General features: G+C 39.1%; 2 protein-coding genes across 2 annotated transcripts in view; both read right to left on the minus strand.

Annotated features, from left to right (window-relative positions):
* The window catches only part of LOC581661 (carbohydrate sulfotransferase 1), a 3,755-nt gene extending 2,680 nt beyond the window's left edge, over window positions 1-1,075 (minus strand). The window contains exon 1 of the mRNA XM_003729605.3: window positions 1-1,075. This exon is cut by the window's left edge and continues 2,680 nt beyond it. Within this exon, the coding sequence (XP_003729653.2) occupies window positions 1-102 (102 nt within the window). The 5' untranslated portion in view covers window positions 103-1,075.
* A 4,301-nt stretch (window positions 1,076-5,376) lies between these two features.
* On the minus strand, window positions 5,377-18,787 carry LOC581551 (S-crystallin SL11). Its single transcript, XM_781540.5, has 5 exons — window positions 18,168-18,787; window positions 8,314-8,406; window positions 6,734-6,849; window positions 5,908-6,009; window positions 5,377-5,551 (listed from the first exon to the last, which is right to left on the minus strand). The coding sequence occupies exons 1-5, from the start codon at window positions 18,307-18,309 to the stop codon at window positions 5,378-5,380; spliced, it is 627 nt and encodes a 208-aa protein (XP_786633.4). The 5' UTR covers window positions 18,310-18,787; the 3' UTR covers window position 5,377.
* Window positions 18,788-19,387: the final 600 nt, after the last annotated feature.

The raw sequence follows: 19,387 nt of genomic DNA on the forward strand, positions 1-19,387 counted from the left end.
GTCACCATAGTTAGACAAAAAAGTAAATACAAGCACAAGGAGTGTAACATGGTAGAGTATAGTACATGGATGACGGCGTAGTATATTCCTGATCCTTGGCATGGCTATAAGCTCTCAATGTCCATGGAGTCAATCGTCAAAAATATTTCCGAAATTACAGCAATTTATTGGCTCACAGTATCTTTGCTGATGAAACGTTATCCCATCTGTGTGTGAATGTTATTCGTAGAGTTACCACTATCGTCGATAATGATATTAACTGCTAACAGTCGAAATGGGTAGACATAAGGAAAATTAATCGCATCTTTGAAATAAAATAAGTGTTATGTTACAGTAAAGCCACATGGATGATCCTGAAATAAACACATGCAGCATTATACTGTGCAGTGTTGACAGCGTTCCAAATCGAATTAGCCGTTATATTGAAAAACAAAATTAGATACGTTCTTCCGAATAGTATGAGATGGGTATTTAAAAGTTATAAAGCTCACTGATTATTACACAACCACAAATCCATATGTAGAATGTTCAGACAATCCAAATAGCGAGGAAATCCTAGAGATGTTGATACAGTCAAACAGACATAAACCATATATAGCTGTAGTTCTTTGATGCAAAACTTATCAGGAAACACACGGTGTTCTCAATGTGATGTTGGCAGTCGCCTCGTAAACACGTTATTCGATTCCTCAGGTTAGTATCAATCGGTTACATTCGTGTAGTAATTAAGCACTTAGCAATCACACCGTATACAGCCCACATACAGGCAATAAGAACCATAGTACCCTCGCGACTGGCACATAAAAAACATGAACAGCGCGTTGAGTAGATGAAGCCATGAAATCACTGCTGCAATATACTCACTCACGAGTTTGGCTAAAAGATCTACTACACAAAAGCTAAGACAGTCATGCATGAAGGACTTTCTCTATTAAAATCGTTGTATGTATTGATTTTGTAAGACGTTCGTCTAGTGATCAGTGCCATCCATTGGTTGATCAAGCACACAATACACCATGGTTACGGGATAAACGGTAGGTACTCAAAAAGGGGGTCTGTCCTCAATTCTACACTACAGTGGTGTATCTCAGGTGGGGGGGGGGGGGGAGTAGACGGGGCATGAGCCCAAAACAGCACTTATAGAAAGGGCATACAAACGCAAAAGAGGGGGACACAAACATGCACTGGAGAGAAGGAAAAGGAGAGAAAATTACCCAAAATTATAAAATGGTGCCCATGTAAATATGATGTGAGCGCAGGCAGTGACACAACAATACATGCGCATCTGAAAACATTGATGACGCAATGTTTACGCGCAAATTTAAAGAGTGAAAGGGTGTATTGCATCAGAAAGAAACAAGTGAGGGTTTAAAATGCAAAGCTATTCGGAAGCTCAGTAGCTTCACTCGCATAATTATGATGCCGCAGGATGTCATATTCTCGCGCTTAAATCAAGGATATAGTGTATAAATAACGGTTTTAGAGGGATCAAAATTATCCCCCAAAATGTAAATCTCGATCTTTGCTTTGCTTAATACATAAAATTCATCAGCCTCCTGTAAAATAATCCCACCCCCCCCCCGAATATAGGAAAATGCATATTATATATCATTTGAGAAAAAAACATCTTAATTTTCGTTGACTCAAGTTACAATCCTCGACAAGATTCAAAATTGATTTACGCTATTGTTTGCCCCTACTTGAGCATTGAGCGATTTTATGCGTGCCTCTTTTTTTAGGTGTAAGAATAGTGCCCCATCTTCACCTCTGATAATTAGTCTTTAATTGACACGTGCTCCGTTTCTTTTCTGATAAATGTCTAAACCCTTTCGATAAGTGTCCCCTTTTCTTCTCATTATTAAACGTGCCCCTAATTTCAAGCGACTAAGACCAATTTCCCCCAAAGCTCGCTCAAGCGCGTAGCCAGGATTTCATTTTAGGGGGGCGGTAGTGAGCACGCAAAGCGTGCGAATCACTTTAGCGCGCGTAGCACGCTCCCTAGGGGGTGGGTGCAGGGAGGGGGGGGAGTTTTTCCCCTCCCGCGCGAAGAGCGGAAACTTTGAAAGAAGACGATTCGTTGTACCTTTCTCGACTCATAATCCTTGTGTGAATTCAGTCCGCCCCTCCTGCGCATAGCGCGATAGCTTTGACGTTTTATTAGACAAAGAAGACGATTCGTTGTACCTTTCTCGACCCTTAATCCTTATCTGTATTCAGTCCCCCTCACGCGCGAAGCGCGGAAGTTTTGACGTTTCATTATTTTTTTAGAGAAAGAAGACGATTCGATGTACTGTTCTCGACTCTTAATCCTTATCTGAATTCAGTTTCCTCCCCTCCCGCGCAAAGCGCGGAAACTTTGAAGTTTCATTAAATTATTAGAGGAAGAAGACGACTCGAAGTACCGTTCTCGACTCTTAATCCTTGTCTGAATTCAGTCACACTCCTCCTGCGCGAAGCGCAAAAGCTTTGACATATTATTAAACAAAGAAGAGGATTCGTTGTACCTTTCCCGACCCTTAATCCTTATCTGTATTCAGTCCCCCTCTTTCGAAGCGCGGAAGCTTTGACGTTTTATTAAATTATTAGAGAAAGAAGACGATTCTTCGTTCCGTTCTCGACTATTAATCCTTAATTTGAACTCAATTTCCCCCGTTCCGCGCGAAGCACGGAAGCTTTGACGTTTCATTAAATTATTAGAGAAAGAAGACGATTCTTTGTACCGTTCTCGACTCCTTTCTATCTTTCTTCCTACGTCCTCTTACTTCTTTTCTTCTCTTTCTCTCTCTTTTTTTTTTTGGCCGGCGTTTTTTTTTTTTTTTTTTTTGGGGGGGGGGGCGACCGCCCCCATCACCCCCCTGGCTACGCGCCTGAGCTCGCTCGCTCGCTACATACTCGTAGTTACTTATGTTATAAGTAAGTTACTTATCAAAGGTCTTTTCAGTCTTCCGTTATGAGAATGACATTGTGCTTATAACCCCATCAGGATTGGGTTTTTCCTCTTTAGAAGATGTAATTTTTCGCACTGCGACCTCATAAATCCTACAAAATTTGCTTGCTCGCAAATGAGTTTTCAGACCATCACACCCATATGCAAAGTATGATGCTTAAGCAATATCTTAAATAATGTATAAAGAGAAACAGATATTGAAATCATCCCTGATAATGTAATTACAATATAGGGGTGTATATCCCTTTGAAGGCGCCCTTTCTCCAGAAAGTGCCCTTTATGGTAGTGCCCCCCCCCCCCAATTTGGAAGTCGATCCGCCGCCTCTGATTGAGTAATTATTTGGTTATTGAAGAAAAGGCGAAATATTACTTTGATATCATTGCTTTATTTAGTCAAGCCAATTTATCTAGTACGCGTATTAAGAAAAACACTCTAAAACTGTCTGTATATTCTTCGTGGTGCGAGTCCCCCTTGCGTGTTAAGATAATCAAATTTCACCAAAAAGGGGACTTACACCGCAAGTAATATACTCCTCATTATCCGAGTCAACCCCTCCTTCAAAATTAGTATGAGACGGCAATTAACCCGTTGATATTCATCTACCCCTCATTTGCTCCTCTTCAAGACCACTCTGCCACTTTCAGACAGTTATCTAGAGATGTTAAATTAATGTTTGCTGTTATAGTTTATCACTCAAATCAAGAGAATCTGACTAAAAGCACTATAAAAAGCTGTCCATATATTCCTCGCGGTGCGAGTCCCTTGAGCGTGTCAAGTTCATCAAATTTACCATAGGAGGGGACTTACACAACGAGGAATATTCTCCTCGTGATCCGAGTCCCCCTCTACGAGAAATTTGATGAGTTGACGCAGTGGCGGATCTAGGGAGGGGGAAAAAACAGGTAAAACACGTTAATTTTACCTTTATTTGGTGACGGGCCCCCTCCCCCTGGGCCTCAAAGGGGGGGGGGGGACGTTGCAAGGGGGAAAAGGTGTTGCTCACTACCCCCCCCCCCCCCCTTCCCGCTAATTCACCGGCCGCTAACTATTTCCCCATGAATTAGGCCCCCTTTTTGGCCCCCTCCTCTGCCGCCGGTTGGATACGCCCCTGATTGACGGTCCACAAACGCATATCATCTATCGGAGGATCCTCCTCAATCCATTTCAACAACTCTTGTAGGAATTTTTGATAAATAAAAGGATAAAAAGCACTGCTGACAGTCGGTAAAACATTCACTAAACAGTGAAGGACGAACGTACGGTACGCACACATTTTTACGTAGGTCTATGTACACTACGCAGAGCGTACGAGTGAACGGGCGAGTAAGTTTTGGAGATATGTTCATTTGACCTATGACACGTTGACGTCATAAGACTCCAGTGACTAATTATGAACTCGCTTATTAAAATATATTACAGCAATGGTACCGAAGTCAATGAAATACACTGCTTTTAAAGTGGCCGTGTATAGCAGAATAGAACATTAAGTTCTGACAGAAATGATCCAATATTGAGAAAACAGGAAGCGGGGAAGCTTATTGGGGGAAATTCTGTTATAATGCATTTTACCAAACAGACATGTATATTGTGTTTATTTCCAACGCTGGTATGCCTTTTAATAATCTAGGTAGCTCCCAGGATTCACAAACACATGAAGTAGTGTCGCCAACTTAACAGCGATATACTAAAAAGATATATATCTTAAAACACAGAGCTAAGTGAATATCCGTAGAACCTTCATAGCGATATACTAAAACAGGGCCTTGAGACTCAATCAGAAACGAGGTTGAACAAAATTCAGACAAACATGAAGTATGTGTTTACAATTCAATTGTTTTTAATTAAGTATAAATAATTGTAAATTATATGTTATTCCTGTGAAATCACTGTAAAGCAAGATTGTAAATGTAAAGATGAACAATTATCCTCTATGGAAATGAAATGAAAATATGGACATTCAATTGTCAATTCGTTTAGCCTTTTTCTATAATATTCTCTGACTTTCCTCCATAGTAGTCAACTTGACGACGAATGTTACGAAGCCTTGTCCATATATATGGATCAGTATACCGCGGCGGTATTTTGTTTTTAATGACGTGTAGCAAACTTCACATTTTTTTACATATATTTAATCGCCTTTTTCTCCTCTGTTGCTTTCATACTGGCCGTTTCATCGGATGCGTCCGGATGCATCCGATGAAAATCAGGCCAGTTAGGAAAGGGTATAGGTCTATCTTAAAACATAGAGCTAAGTAAATACCCGTAGAACCTTTGTTGCGCTCAGTTCCATTGATTTACACGTAAACAAAAACCGCAGTGTTTGAGGAGGGGGTGGGGGAGGGGGGTGGGGGAGGGGGGGGGAGGGGGGGGGGAGTTCGGCGTCATATCTGAACGAGCCTTTTGAATTTATTTGAACCTTTTGAATTTATTTAAATTTCTGCGACGGGCCGAGATTCCAGGTAAGACTTGAGAGGACCTTCGTCCCGGAAGGATTTGCAGAAGGCTCTCAGTTGAGGGTAGGAATCCAGAAGGCCCTCTATCTTGTACTTGCTGTTGGTCATCATGTCAAGCATATTGAAGATATGAATATCGGCTAGTGAAACCTGTCGTGCAATGGAGATGAGAAGGTAACAATTCATTGCTATACGTCAGTATAATGATCTTGAATATCAGTGATCCGACACATGCTTCTGCAACTTTTGCTCCAGGTTTTATTTTGTAAAAGATACAGGGTTAGGGTTACAATTGAGTCTGGGGCTAGTTTAGGTTTAGGCTAGGGGTTAAGTTTTGGTTTAAGGTTAGGTTAGGTTTAGGGTTAGGGTCAGGTATAGTGTTTGATACAGTGCTTCCGTTAAGCAATAGATTAGTGTGAACAATTAACCATGCAAGCATATGTCGAACAACCCAGATAAGATTCATGCGATCGAAAGATAATCTGAAATGCTGTTGCAAACATTACCTTGTTTCCTACAAAGTGTTTTCCCCCTGCCTCCTTGATGAGTTGTTCAAGATAAGAGAAGTAGGGCTTCGATGTCTCAATAAATGCCTTCGTCATCTCAACCTGGAAATGAAAAAGTAACGAAAGATATATATTCTAATGATATCAAGACCTGACGCTGGGTTTAAGCTCCATGTTAGGTCGATTTTCGCAAAAGGAATTATAACACAGAGTAGGAGCGGAGTTTGAATATGCGTAAATGGCGTGCGTCCGCTAGGCTTTTTCTTTTTCTTCCACCTCCTCCTCCGGCCTCTTCTCTTCTTTTTCACCTCGGTTTCTAATTCTTCTTCTCCTCGGGTTCTTCTTCTCCTCCTTCTCCTGTTTCTCCTTCTTCTTCGATCTCCTTCTTGTTCTTCCTCTACTACTCCTTCTTCTTCCTCTTCTTCCTCCTCCTATTCTGCTTCTCCTTCTTCAATTTTGTCTTCTTCTTCATCATTTTCTTCTTCTTCTTCTTCCTGGGGATTATTTTACAAGCGCACACAACCACATTGACTTTTGCATCCTACGGGGTACTCATTTGATACCTCGGCGGAGAGCAGCATTAGTGTCTAGCCGAAAGACAATAGTGCCGTGTCTATAGACTCGAACCGCGAACCATGAGGTCCACAGTCCGGTGACGTAATGTATAATTAGGGACTTTTAGATTTGCACGACGAGAACGTGGACTGCGACGTGTGGCATCCTTTTAAGGCAATGTGACGTCCTTTTAAGGCACTGGCAGTGACGTCACATTGCCTTAAAAGGGCAGTCCACGTTCTCGTCTTCCAAATCTAAAAGTCCCTAGTACCTTCTTAGCTTCGTCTTGGTTGACGTATAGAGGCATCAACTGCTTTTCAATGTCGCCCATAGTTTCGAGGATGATTTCAATTTGAGCTCCTTCTAAACTGTTTGCTCCGTAGAAATCTAACATAACAAAAATATCGAAAAGTATGACATAATTTTATAGTGACAAATTTCGTATAATCCTTTAACTCCTGGATTAACTCATTCCCATAGAGTTTAATAAGAGACAACTCAGTCCCGTAGGTAACAGGTAGAGGAACGGGTAGGCAATCATAATGAAGGAGTCGCAATAGTAATGTCCTCCAGTGTAGTGATTTAACCACTCTTTAAGCGATACTAAACCAACAGCGCAGCTAGGGAACAAGCAGGTAATACGGGACCATACTGTTACAGGTGACCTGAGATGGCGCTAGAGGAGATTCTGCGGCAGCGCTTCTAGTACATTATGGCATTAAAGGAAACTTCATCCCCCAAAACAAGTGCAGGTATTTTGAAAATGAGATGTATTCCTGCTCTTTGATCTACAATATTATTTACAATATTATTTACAAAGTTGTACGAGAGATATATAAATGATGATAATAATAATAATAATAACAATATTTATAAAGCACAACATATCCATCTCTAGAGATGCTCAAGGCGCATACAAATGATTGAAATTAATATTCAACATACTTAAGATTGAAGAAATATTAAATGTTAACTTGCATTATATCACACAACTTCATGGTGCCAACAAAAAAATGCAAGTGGGTGTGTGCTACAACTATAAGCCTCTTCCGTGCACTTTGGTAGGGGATTTTTTAGATAAATGGGCAAGAATACATTAAATCTCCTAGAAAAACGGTGACTATTTCTTGAGGTAAGGTTTCCTTTAAAGAATTGATCCCTCTATTTTGGAGTGGATCCCTATTATGCCTCCCCAAATTAGATTTTCCTTCTGTACATTCAGAGAGTGGGCATGGCATTTGAACTTCCTACCCATAGTTTATTGAAAGAGATAGTTATGGCACGTGCACGCGTGCGTACTCGAGGTTCAATTCATGGGGAGCTGAAATAGTTCCCTCTCGTAGAGATTGTATGGGGGGGGGGAACTATTTTGTGCTCCATCTTGAGTACGTACACGTGCGCGTGTCACAACTATCTCTCTCAATACGATAATTAGATTTATTATCTATATAAGGCTTCCAAGTGGTATAATAAATCAGTGTATTCAATATCTTTAGCGCAGTACCCGGATAACTGACCAATATTGTTTTCGTATTGCTCAGTCATCCGGGAACTTCAACTATCGATATCTCACGGAAAAAACATATTTACCAAGGTAATTCAAATTTTGTTATTTCACTAGTCAGACTAATATAGATAATAATAATAATAATAATAATAATAATAATAATAATAATAATAATAATAATAATAATAATAATAATAATAATAATATATTGTATGGCTTTGTTTTCGTATGATACAAGAATATCTTGCTCTTGCTAAGACAATATTGGACTCGTCTTTGACTCGTCTAATATTGTCATAGCAATATATTCTTGTATCACAATCAAGACCATCCAATGTACCTACCTAATTCTCTGGCGAGATATCTAGAAATCGCGCCACTCTGCGGTATCACCTTGTCATCGACTAATAGAACCGGAGCTTGCCCGATAGGAAACACTGGAAAGAGAGAACAAAATATAACAGAACAAGTGGAATACACAAATTAAAAAAGATAGATCTTTTGTCGCATGTGGTAAATAACAATGTTAAAGATAAAGACCAGTTTTGGAAACGCCCCCCCCCCCCTCTCAAAAAATGAAATGGAAGCTCTTATTACCAATCATGTGAAAGAATATGTTTTGACTAATACGTGATGATACAAATTTTGCCGGGAAACCGCCTATCTGGACCGGATAGATACCTCGAAAGTGGCGTGTAGTTCCATATATATCTTTCTGTGTGCAGTGCTCGTAACTTTACCAAGATTGGGCCAAATTTCTTATTTATTTATTTATTTATTCAGTTTTATTTAAAAACAGGGTAGTCTTTTCAGTGCCAGAGGCCTGCTTTACAAAAGAGCCCTGTACATACAAAGATTTACAAAAAATAGAATACATTGTAAAAAAAACAAAGACATTATATAAACAAGATACCATAAGAGAGCTAAAACAACTTAAAAACTAGATCAAAATTAACATAAGGCCTGAACTATTAAACATTAAGATATTACTGATACAATACAAAATACAAATACAAATACACATGTCATAAATAAATAACAGACATAAAATCAAAAGGGTAAAAGGTAAGAAATAAAACTACTACAGACTACACAACTACAAACAAACAAAACAAACAAAACTAACTGTAATAAGTCATAATATAACATTAGGTACCAGTGCATGCATTAAAGTGGAGGGAGTGATTTAATTTGTTTTTTGAACATTTGGAGTGAAGTTGCCGTGCGAATATGAGTCGGTAGATTGTTATAGATGCTTGGAGCGATGAAAGAAAAAGATCGTTTTTTAAATTCAGTCTTAGGTTTTGGGATAAATAAGGGATTCAAGGTAGAATGACGAGTAACATAGTAAACTGGACGTTTGCAAGCAAAAGGTTCTAAATAATAAGGGGCTAGATTATTGAGCATTTTGTAGACGAAAATGTAGTAGTGGTAGTTGATTCTATTTTCAACACTTTGCCATTGAAGAGTGCTTAAAAGGATGTCTTTTGGGGTTAGATAGTCTGCATTAAGGACTAAGCTTGCATACCTGTTCTGCGTCCTCTGTAATTTGAGTAAATCTTTCTTTTTGCACTTGCCCCAAACAACTGAACAGTAATCTATATGTGGAAGAATGAGGGAGTAATAAAGATGTTTTAGTAGGCTTTGGTTCAAATAACTCTTAATCCTTCTAGTGCATGCAATAGCCCGATTAATCTTATTAGTCACATTCAATATGTGTGGTGTCCAACTTAGATTTTGGTCAAGGGTTACGCCTAAATATTTGATCTCGGTAGCATTCTCAAGATAGTCTCGTCCATGACAGATTTTCAAAATTTGGTTATTAGTTTTATGTTTCGTTCCAAAGACCATCAATTTAGTTTTCTTTGCATTTATTTCCATACTATTTATTTCAAACCATTTTCGCAGTAAATCATAATATTTTTGTAGTTTCTTCTGACTGCTTTTTAAATTGTTACCTTTACAAAACAGTGCCGTGTCATTAGCGTACAGAGCAATTTTGGTTTGTTTACTAAATTTCAAGTTACACATATCATTAAGAAATAAGCAAAAAATTAGGGGGCCCAAAATAGACCCTTGGGGCACACCGGAGTAAATCTGTAGAAAATTGCTTTGGACACCTTGAAATGAGACGCATTGTTGCCTATTCGTTAGGTATGAAGAGAACCAGTCTAATTCAACAGAATTAATACCATAATATGGCATTTTTAATAACAATATTTCTTGAGATATAACATCAAACGCCTTTTTGAGATCAAGGAATATCGCCCCTGTTATCAAACCACAGTCAATATTGTTTAACAAGTAATCAGTTATTTCAATTAGACAAGTTGCAGTTGAATGCTTTGGGCGAAAACCCGATTGGCGCTGAGATAGCAGTTTGTATTCTTGGAGATACTCATAAAGCTGGGCATGGACTGCCTTTTCAAGTATCTTGGACAGACAGGACATTAAAGAAATTGGCCTATAATTGCCAATGTCACTTGTTTCACTACTTTTTGGTACTGGAATAATCTTGGCTCTTTTGAAATCACTTGGGAAGCATCCTGAGCTTAGAGATTTGTTAAAGACCATTGAGAGTGGTTCAGCAATAAAAGGGGCAGCGATTTTCAATAATCTTGGATGTAAGTCATCCAGACCAACAGCTTTGTTAACATCAATTTTCTCAAGTTCTCTTTTTACAAACTCCGAATCTATGCTTTGGAATTTAAACGTTGATCCAACCTTTGATAATGTATTCAAGGAATTAAAACTTTGTTGGTTAAGAGGAGAATGTCGTTTTCCAATACTAACAAACAATTCATTGAATAACGTTGCAATTTCTACTTTATCTGAAGTCATATGAGTCCCTGTGTTAATATTCGGATTAACTGAAACCTTTTTCTTCGGGAGTAAATTTTTCAGGACTTTCCACGAATCTTGCAATTTGTTTGCACATTGTTGAAATTTGTTGCGAAAAAAGTCCCTTTTCAGCTTTTTATTTAAGATATTTACTTTATTTCTGAGATATTTATATTTATTCCAAAGTTCATTGATTTCCTGACCTGCTTCTGCTGATTTTTTAAGTTTGTCAAACTTTCTTTTATAATAGTCACGATCCCTAGATAGAGCCAGGTATTCAGTTGTAATCCAAGGAGGCCCATTTAGTTTCTTTCTTACTGTAACATGGGGAGCATGTTTATCAGCTAATGCCTTGAATGCTTCACTGAATTTCTCCCAGCAATACTCTACGTCCTCTTCGGACGATAATAGATCATTCCATTGTGTCTTCGACAAAATCTTCGACGACAAAATGCCTAAACGATCTAAATGAAAAGATTTCGGGCTTAGCTTTTGGGGTATTATGTCCAAGGATCAAATAGACTAGGGAGTGGTCACTTAGTCCACTTGAAATTGTTCCAGATTGCTTTATATTGGATAACATTGAACTAGAAACACAAATAACGTCAATTAAAGTACTGCTGAAAGGAGTTATTCTTGTTGGTTCTCGGATAAGCTGAGTTAACTGAAAGGTGGAACAAAGTTCATGCATCTTATTTGAAAGGGTATTTTTAGTCAGCATATTGGAGTTAAAGTCACCGAGGACTATAACATTATTTGTAAAAGAAAATACTTGGTCTAGGTTTGATTCTAGGCTTTTAAAAAAGGATATACATGTAGGTTTGCGATATACGACACCTACAAAAATGGTAATCGATTTCTAGCCCTCAATTCAAACCACATTATTTCCAAATCGTCTTTTTCAAGATCATTTTGATGATTTCAGAACCTTGCAGTACACACCAATACTTATATGCTAGATTATCAACCATTTCTGATCGATTCCGCAACGTTTCTTTCACAATGCAATCGCATGACCATAACTGGTTTATACCTTTAAACTAAACAGCATTAGATGAATTTGACCCCTGTGTGAAAAGGCTGTACTCTGTATTAAACACGTAAACCAGTGCAGAGGCGGCCCTCCCGGGGGCAGGGGGGGGGGCACAGTGCCCCCACTTTTTCAAGCATCCGAAAAGTGCCCCTTTTTAAATAGGAAAAGTGCTCCTTTAACTTTTTAAGAAGTGCCCCTTTTTTCATAGGAATAGTGCCCCTTTTACTTTGACAAGTGCCCCTATTAATTTGTAAAAGTGCCCCTTCCCATTTTCAACTCTAATTAGTGCCCCTTTTTTGGACACGTTCCCGTTTTCCTTCGACAAGTTCACATTTTCCTTTGCAATAAATGTCCATTTTCCATTCTCATAAGTGCCCTTTTTAATCTCTAGTAAGTGCCCCTAATTAGGTACGAATAGTGCCTCTTTTCACTTTTGATAAAAGCACCCTTCACCACTGATAGTTGTTCTATTTAAATCTGAGAGGTGCCTCTTTTACTTTGACAAGTGCCCCTTTTGCTTTGTAAAAAGTGCCCCTTCCCCTTTTAATAACTACCTCCATTTTAACTCGGATAAGCGCAACCTATATTTCACATGTGCCCTTTTTCCTTTCTAATAAGTGCCTCTTTTCCTAATGAAAAGTGCCCCATTAAAAAAGAGCCCCTTCCCCTTCTCATAAGTGCCTTTTCTCTGATAAATGACCCTTTTCAAGTACGAGAAGTTACTCCTTTTCATTTCAGAAAAGTGCCCCCTTCGCCTCCGAAAAATCTGATCGGTCCCCATTTTCTTTCAACTAATTTCCCTTTATTACAAGTGCCCCTTTTTCAATCACATAAGTGCCCCTTTTCATATCTGGTCATTGCCCCTTTTCAAGTGCGATAAGTGCCTCTTTTCATCTCTGATAGTTTCCCTTTTAACAATGATACGTGCCCCTTTTCCTTTCTAATAAAGGACCTATCCCCTTTTCATAAATGCCCCTTTTCACCTCTTATAAATGCCGCTATCAAGATCTGATGGAAGCCCCGTTTCCGTCGACCAATGCCCATTTCCTATTCTCATGACTGACTTTTTTCATCCCTGGTGAGTGCCTCCTTTTGGGGTGTAAGAAGTGCCCCATTTTCACCTCTGATATTTACTCTTTGTACTTTGGCACATGATCAGGCACGTAGCCACTGGGGGGGGGGGGGGTGCACGTGCCCCTCAAAAAAAATTCCCAGATCGGTTGAACTTTTTTAGACCCCTTCTTTTGACCTCGATCGATTACGTGTATGTGCCCCCCCCCAAACAAACAAAAACCATCAAACTCTGGCTACGTGCCTGCACATGCTCCTTTTCTTTCCTAATAAGTGTCCCCCTTTTCTCTCATCATTAAACGCGCCCTAGCTAATTTCAAGCGACTAAGAGCAACTTCCCCCAAAGCTCGCACGCATCTATAGATGATATGATGTTACATATCAAAGGTCTTTTCAGTCTTCCGTTATAAGTATGTGCTTACAACCCCATTAGGATTGGGTTTTTCCTCTTTATAAGATGTAATTTTTCGCACTGCGACCTCACACATCTTAAAAATTTACCTCGCTCGCTCGCAGACAACTTTTTACACAATCAAAGCCAACTGCAAAGCATGATGCTTAATCAATATCTTGTATGGTGTAGAAAGTGAAACAAATACTGAAATCATCCCTAATAATTTTTATCACAATGTAGGGGTATATACTAATACCAAAAAATGTGTATATTTTCGCTTTGAGATTTCCCTTTGTAGGTGCCCTTTTTTTCTCCAGAAAGTGCCCTTATTTTCTTGGTGCCCCCCCCCCCACTTTGGAAGTCGCTCGGCCGCCCCTGAACCAGTGAACCCATTAGCAATCCTATTCAATAGAAAGGTTAGGCTGACCTTAAGCTATGGTCACATCACCTAAAAGTAGCCTGCTCGGCGGCTGGGCGGCGAGTTTTGAGCGCGGAGTTAATATTCGGGCGCCTGCTCACTTTCACTCGCCGCCCAAAGTACGCTCGGTGCCCGGGCGGTCGCCGTCCGGGTACCGACCTAATCGAACGTTCGCCGTCGAGCGATTTAGGTCAAAAATCGAAGCCGCTAGGTAAAAGGCTGCTGAGCGTTCGCCGCCCGGTCGCCGCTGGGAGATCAGTCGGTCACTGGGCGGCGAGTTCAAATTTGGTCAGCAACCTTTGACCTATAGCGGCTTTGATTTTTGACCTAAACGCTCGATTACGTCGGTGTCCGGGCGGCGAACGCCCGGGCACCGAGCGTATTTTGGCGCCCCGCCGATCACCGGCCGGCTGCCGGGCAATTTCCTTAAAATTAGCCGGTGGGAGACCGCTCGGATATCGGTGGGTCATCGGTCGCTCACTACCGGGACGGCCCCCGGAGAAGCTCTCTGATTTCGCCCAGTTTTGACCTAAAATCGACCGGCGACCGACGGGAAATCGACAGGGCACCGCCCAGGCATTGCTGGGGCTCGACTTCTCCAAACAAAAACAAAATCGTTGGGCGATGCCTAAATTCCAGCGGTGACCAGGCAGGCTACTAATCGGTCGGTCGCTGCTCTGATTTGTGACCATAGCTTTACAAATCAGACATTCCCTTGTGATTATTCAAAATGTAGTAAGCTGTAATAACAATAGGGGCATTAGCACGTAGAGCAAAGAGGATTATCACGAGAAGCCTATTGAACGTTACAAAGGGAGAAACCTGTTTAAGGTATGTGCATGCTTTTGTATGAGAGATACATCTGAATACATTGATTGCCAAGTTCTGTATCCACCAATAGTGAAGAAGCTACTGTACGTACATGCCTTTGAAATGACACTTTTAAGTAATTTAACACGTTCATCAACAGATCATTTTGCACCATGATAAGTTTACAAAAAACGTCTCTTCAGGTACCGTTGAATTGAGCACAAAGTTCAAGTTCAATTTATTTCTCCACAAATGCAAAAAAAAAGGGAGATACATAAAATAAAATACATACATACAATACAATAATAGAACATGTACATTATATATAAAATGACTCCAGTTGGAGCAATGTAGGTTTTAAAAAGAACAAAATCAGCAAACGTGGAAGGGGTAGTCAAAAATCAAAAATGATTTGTCGAGGACTACCCCCATAAGTGGGATTATTTGCCAAGGTTTCATGGAGGGAATAACAAAACTTGGGTCCAGTATAGAGAAAAGAATTTAATGTTTACACTGTTCTCATTCTCTTTATTGATATGAATGAGACTGTGGTGATTGTCGTAATTATGTCTTAAGTATGGTGTTGTTGGTTTTCGAAAAACATGATATTGAATATTTCAGATTTCGTTTGAATTCAGCTGATACATAAATTGACCTAGATGAAAAAGATCGAAATTTTCAGAATATTAGCTTCATAAAAAAGTTTATCAGTAGTAGAAAAGTATGTAGTTAATGATTCGGTGTGGCCTTTTTTTGTAGTAATACAATTCTGTTCATTTGAATTTTGGAGGAGTTCCGCAAGGCAAGAATTTCATGGTATAAATAAGGGAATACAAGTGGTGAGTAAAGCATTTCAATTTATTTGAGGGAAAATGAAATTTAATTTTCTTAATGACACCAACATTTCTCGAGATTGTTGTTATCACAGTATCCGTATGAATTTTCCAGGACAGTGTCTGTTGTCGATTGAGAGACCTAAACACTTTGTAAATGAAACTTCTGCTAATTTGACAGAGTCATCAAGATTATATCGCCTGGAAGAACAGTAATGGAGTAACTGAAAAGTATGTAATTAGTTTCGTCTAAGTTCAATGAGAATTCGTTCGCTTTGATCCAATTAGTCACTTGTTTCATTACTTATTTAACGTCAGTAGCAATACATTAGGGTCTCAATTGCTTTATAATAAGTTTGAGTCATCTGCGAAAAGGATAAAAGATAAATTACCTGAAAATCGGGGAAAATCATTAATATAAATTGTAAATAATAATGGTCCGAGAATTGACCCTTGTGACAGTCAATACGTAATCACCTTTTTTGCTTCCTGGACATAGTTTTTTAACCACTTCAAGGCTACTTAGTACTTGGGAATTTTCTTTCGATTTCGGGCTCTTTCCTTTTATTGGGACGCAATGATCACATTGATTTTATGAGTGAATTGAAGGCATTATCCACGTCTTGGGCGGCAAACACGTCTGACCAGTCTGCAATGCCGAGACCATCTCTTAGCTTATTTAAGTTGTCATTATTTAGACTACGATTTTTAAGTTTAGGACGTGGGTCGGAATTGTTATTAAGTCCATGGCGACTACGCTTTAAATATAAAGTGATCTGTTAAATCAGAAAGTAGAATGGCAGATTATGGTAAGAGTAGGGTGTTTGTGAAAATATTGTCGATAAAGACCAGTCAGTTATTCGTGTTGGGTGCTTACTGAGCGGGTTTAATTTACATGAACCTGATAAAAAGATTTCTAAAAAGCAATCTTGCGGGAATTCATTTAGGTGACAATCAAGGAGATTTATGTTAAAATCTCCCATAATAAAGCATTGTTTATTGCCCAAAGTGGGATTCGGTAATAACTTTTGGAGGGCTATTAAACAACCTTTCTGATGACATTGAGGGGGTCTGTAAATAACGCCCACAATCACGTTCCTGCTCTGCTGCATGTTTATTTCAATGAAAAAAGACTCAATAAACTCATCCATACAATTCAAATCAGATCTTTCAGCATAATCAAATCTCTGTGAAGAATATGAAGCTACTTCTCCCCCATTTTGTTTGATGGATTATTGACAATTAAATCATAGTCGAGCATACTGTTATATTAACTTGGCGTCTCAGAAAACCATGTTTCTGTAAGCCGTGCAACAAATACATTTAATTTATTTCTACCCATCAGGCACTTAAACTGCATAAGGAAAAACAATCATCCAAGTGTTGAGGAAGTTATTTGTTTCTCTGTGTTGTAATTGCTTGCCATAGTGGAGTATGCCTCATCATTAAGATCAGAAGAGTCAAGATCAAATTCCGCAAAATTTGAATTCATTTTATCAGTAACATAATCATATAACAAATCTTGGTTCAATAACAGATTGGTGGAATAATGTTACTCAGTATGTAATTCCATGCCATCTAAAAAGGAAAATGGAAAATTACATTCGGTACACATTAAAAAGTATGAAATTATTCATGAAAAGATTATACTTGTACAGATTATTGAGGATGCTGCAAATACCTGCCATGGGAGTAGTTAAAGAAGTGAAAACTGAAAAGGATGAGTTAGGAAGGGTAAGGTGCTGAAAAGTAAAAGGACATAACGACATGAAGAACATTATTACTCAGTACTGCAATATGGGCGTTTCACAACGACAACAGATAAAAAGGAGAACACGACCATTACGAACATTGTAAGTGTCACTCCAGCAAAATATATAACATAAATACTAATGTATTTTAAAGTAATCATATAATCTGTCTCCATGATTTGGGAGTAAAGGCAATATAAACAATACAAATCATTTCCCAGGAGGCTTTATGAACCCAGGCCTTCTTCGGCAACATCTGGGACCCGTTTCACAAATCCTTTTTTCAATGACAAATGACAAAAATCAGTGACAAATCTGCTGATAACTAATCAGAAGCAAGGATTTCAGTAGCTTATAACAAAACCTGTCATTTGTCACTGATAACAAGTTTTGTAAAATGGGACCCAGGTTTTTTTTACGAGAACAAGAAATGTAAGCCTGTGTCACGGTAGTATATGATTTGAAAATTGCCAAAGTCAAAAAGCACTTCGTCCTCATCATCATTATTTGTGACTATCATTATGATGATAATTTTACAACACAAATATTTGCCATTTCTTTTTGTATTTTTTCAAAATGGTGTGCATTATATCTTGCAAAAAAATGTATTGGCTTTTGATTGGTCGAGAGCTCGTCACATGACCAGAAATATTTCAACTCTTTAAGGATGATCTGAAAAATTATTGTTTGGGAGTAAAAGGTCTATTTTGGAGTATTATTTGCGAGTTGACATTTTTTTCTTCTTTTTTGTCTTCAAATCTTCATTTGATTAAAAAAAAATTACCAATGATAATTTGTTGATGCAGGATATAAACCAAATATACCATGACTTCTTTTCGAGGTACTGGTTAAAGCTATGGGCCTCGGTGACTCCGAGAGTATCATCTGCTTCGGGGCTGCGCCACTCAGCGAATATGACTATTGGAGTCCCCTCTTGCGCATAGTTTTAACCAGAACCTCTCAAGACAGTGTATATTTGTATAATGTCACTAAATCAAATCTCCTGACGATTTCATACAAAAGAATTTAGAGGTGGTGTAATCTCACTTTCTTTGTCGGTCTTTCGCTCCAGCCACTCCTCGTGTGTAAAGCGATCGTCCACGTATTCGCAACCCGCGAGAGCGAACATCATACGCGCCGGCTCGGCGCGACCACGGAAGTCGAAGTAGAGCAACTTGTAGTTTGGCATGTTGATTTAAGAAGCGGTGCTGCTGGCCCGAGGAAATATTGGAAAGTATTGGAAGGAGCTCGTGGATGAAGGTGAGATTTGTCAAAAATAGTGGGTTTGTTATGTTGACTTCTTGGTTAGTACTTTACTAAATGTAGCTGGGTCAAGAAAGTAATAAAACTCCACATATCTTTGCTTGAGGTTCAGGAGTTTATTGGTGTAACTAAAACATCATGCTTATGCTGTGCATGCTAGTGGTCAAGTGCAACTTACCACTCCCACATGTCCAGTACATAAGGCAGTGTATGAGGGTTGAATGTGTGCATGGCTAATTACTCATTAAATACATCACACACTCTGTGTGCCAAGAGTACTGTATTGAAGAGTGCTTTCTGCATGGTTGCTTCTGAATGAATATGCATGGCTGTTTAACAATGAGCACATACAGGTGTAAGTTATATTCAAATTAGGAGTGCTGCATAACTTCAGCTCATAACATTACAAGATTTTCTTCTGGCACTCGGCTTGCTTGGTGTTGTTGTGTTTGATCAGTTGGATAGAACTCAAATGAACGAAATAACACCAGACAGTACCATGTGTATTGTTACTTTATTCCAGCTGAGAGCTGACTGTATACGTGACGACATTAGGGACTTTTAGATTCGCACGAAGACAATAGGTCTATGCTACGCTCGACGTCCTTTTAAAGCACTGCCTTGAATGGACGTCACATGTATCAGTCCACGCAAATCTAAAAGTCCCTATTGTTTGTCAAACCCGGCAACAACTAAAGTATGCAGTTTCGGTTCTGTCTCTTGATATACTGTAATTATTTTTATCAGGTGAATGATATAGTTTGTATCTAGGGCACTTCACAAAGACGTATGCATTAAATTTGGTTACACTACGAAAATTGCCTATTGCCAATTGGCGGACGCGGACGCGTTTACCGAAAAGCGAAACCGCTTATTATATTGTAACGAGGGCGGTCTGCGTGCGACGGCCGTAACCCACTGACTGCTCCTGCGTCGTAGAATGTCTTTTCGTCTCTGCGAGAAAACTCGCTATTGTACAAACGTTGAATCATGATAATGCCCTC

Source organism: Strongylocentrotus purpuratus, unplaced genomic scaffold (assembly GCF_000002235.5).
Source record: "Strongylocentrotus purpuratus isolate Spur 01 unplaced genomic scaffold, Spur_5.0 spur5_scaffold_10, whole genome shotgun sequence".
Taxonomy (NCBI): Eukaryota; Metazoa; Echinodermata; class Echinoidea; order Camarodonta; family Strongylocentrotidae; genus Strongylocentrotus; species Strongylocentrotus purpuratus.

What these genes read in the sequence shown, in the direction of transcription:
- LOC581551 (XM_781540.5), bottom strand. Translation starts at nt 18,309, where the DNA reads ATGCCAAACTACAAGTTGCTCTACTTCGACTTCCGTGGTCGCGCCGAG. An exon ending in GCGAAAGACCGACAAAGAAA is followed by an intron (nt 8,407 to 18,167) that starts GTGAGATTACAC and finishes CTCTCTTTCCAG; the next exon opens with TGTTTCCTATCGGGCAAGCT. An exon ending in ACCAAGACGAAGCTAAGAAG is followed by an intron (nt 6,010 to 6,733) that starts GTACTAGGGACT and finishes TTTCATTTCCAG; the next exon opens with GTTGAGATGACGAAGGCATT.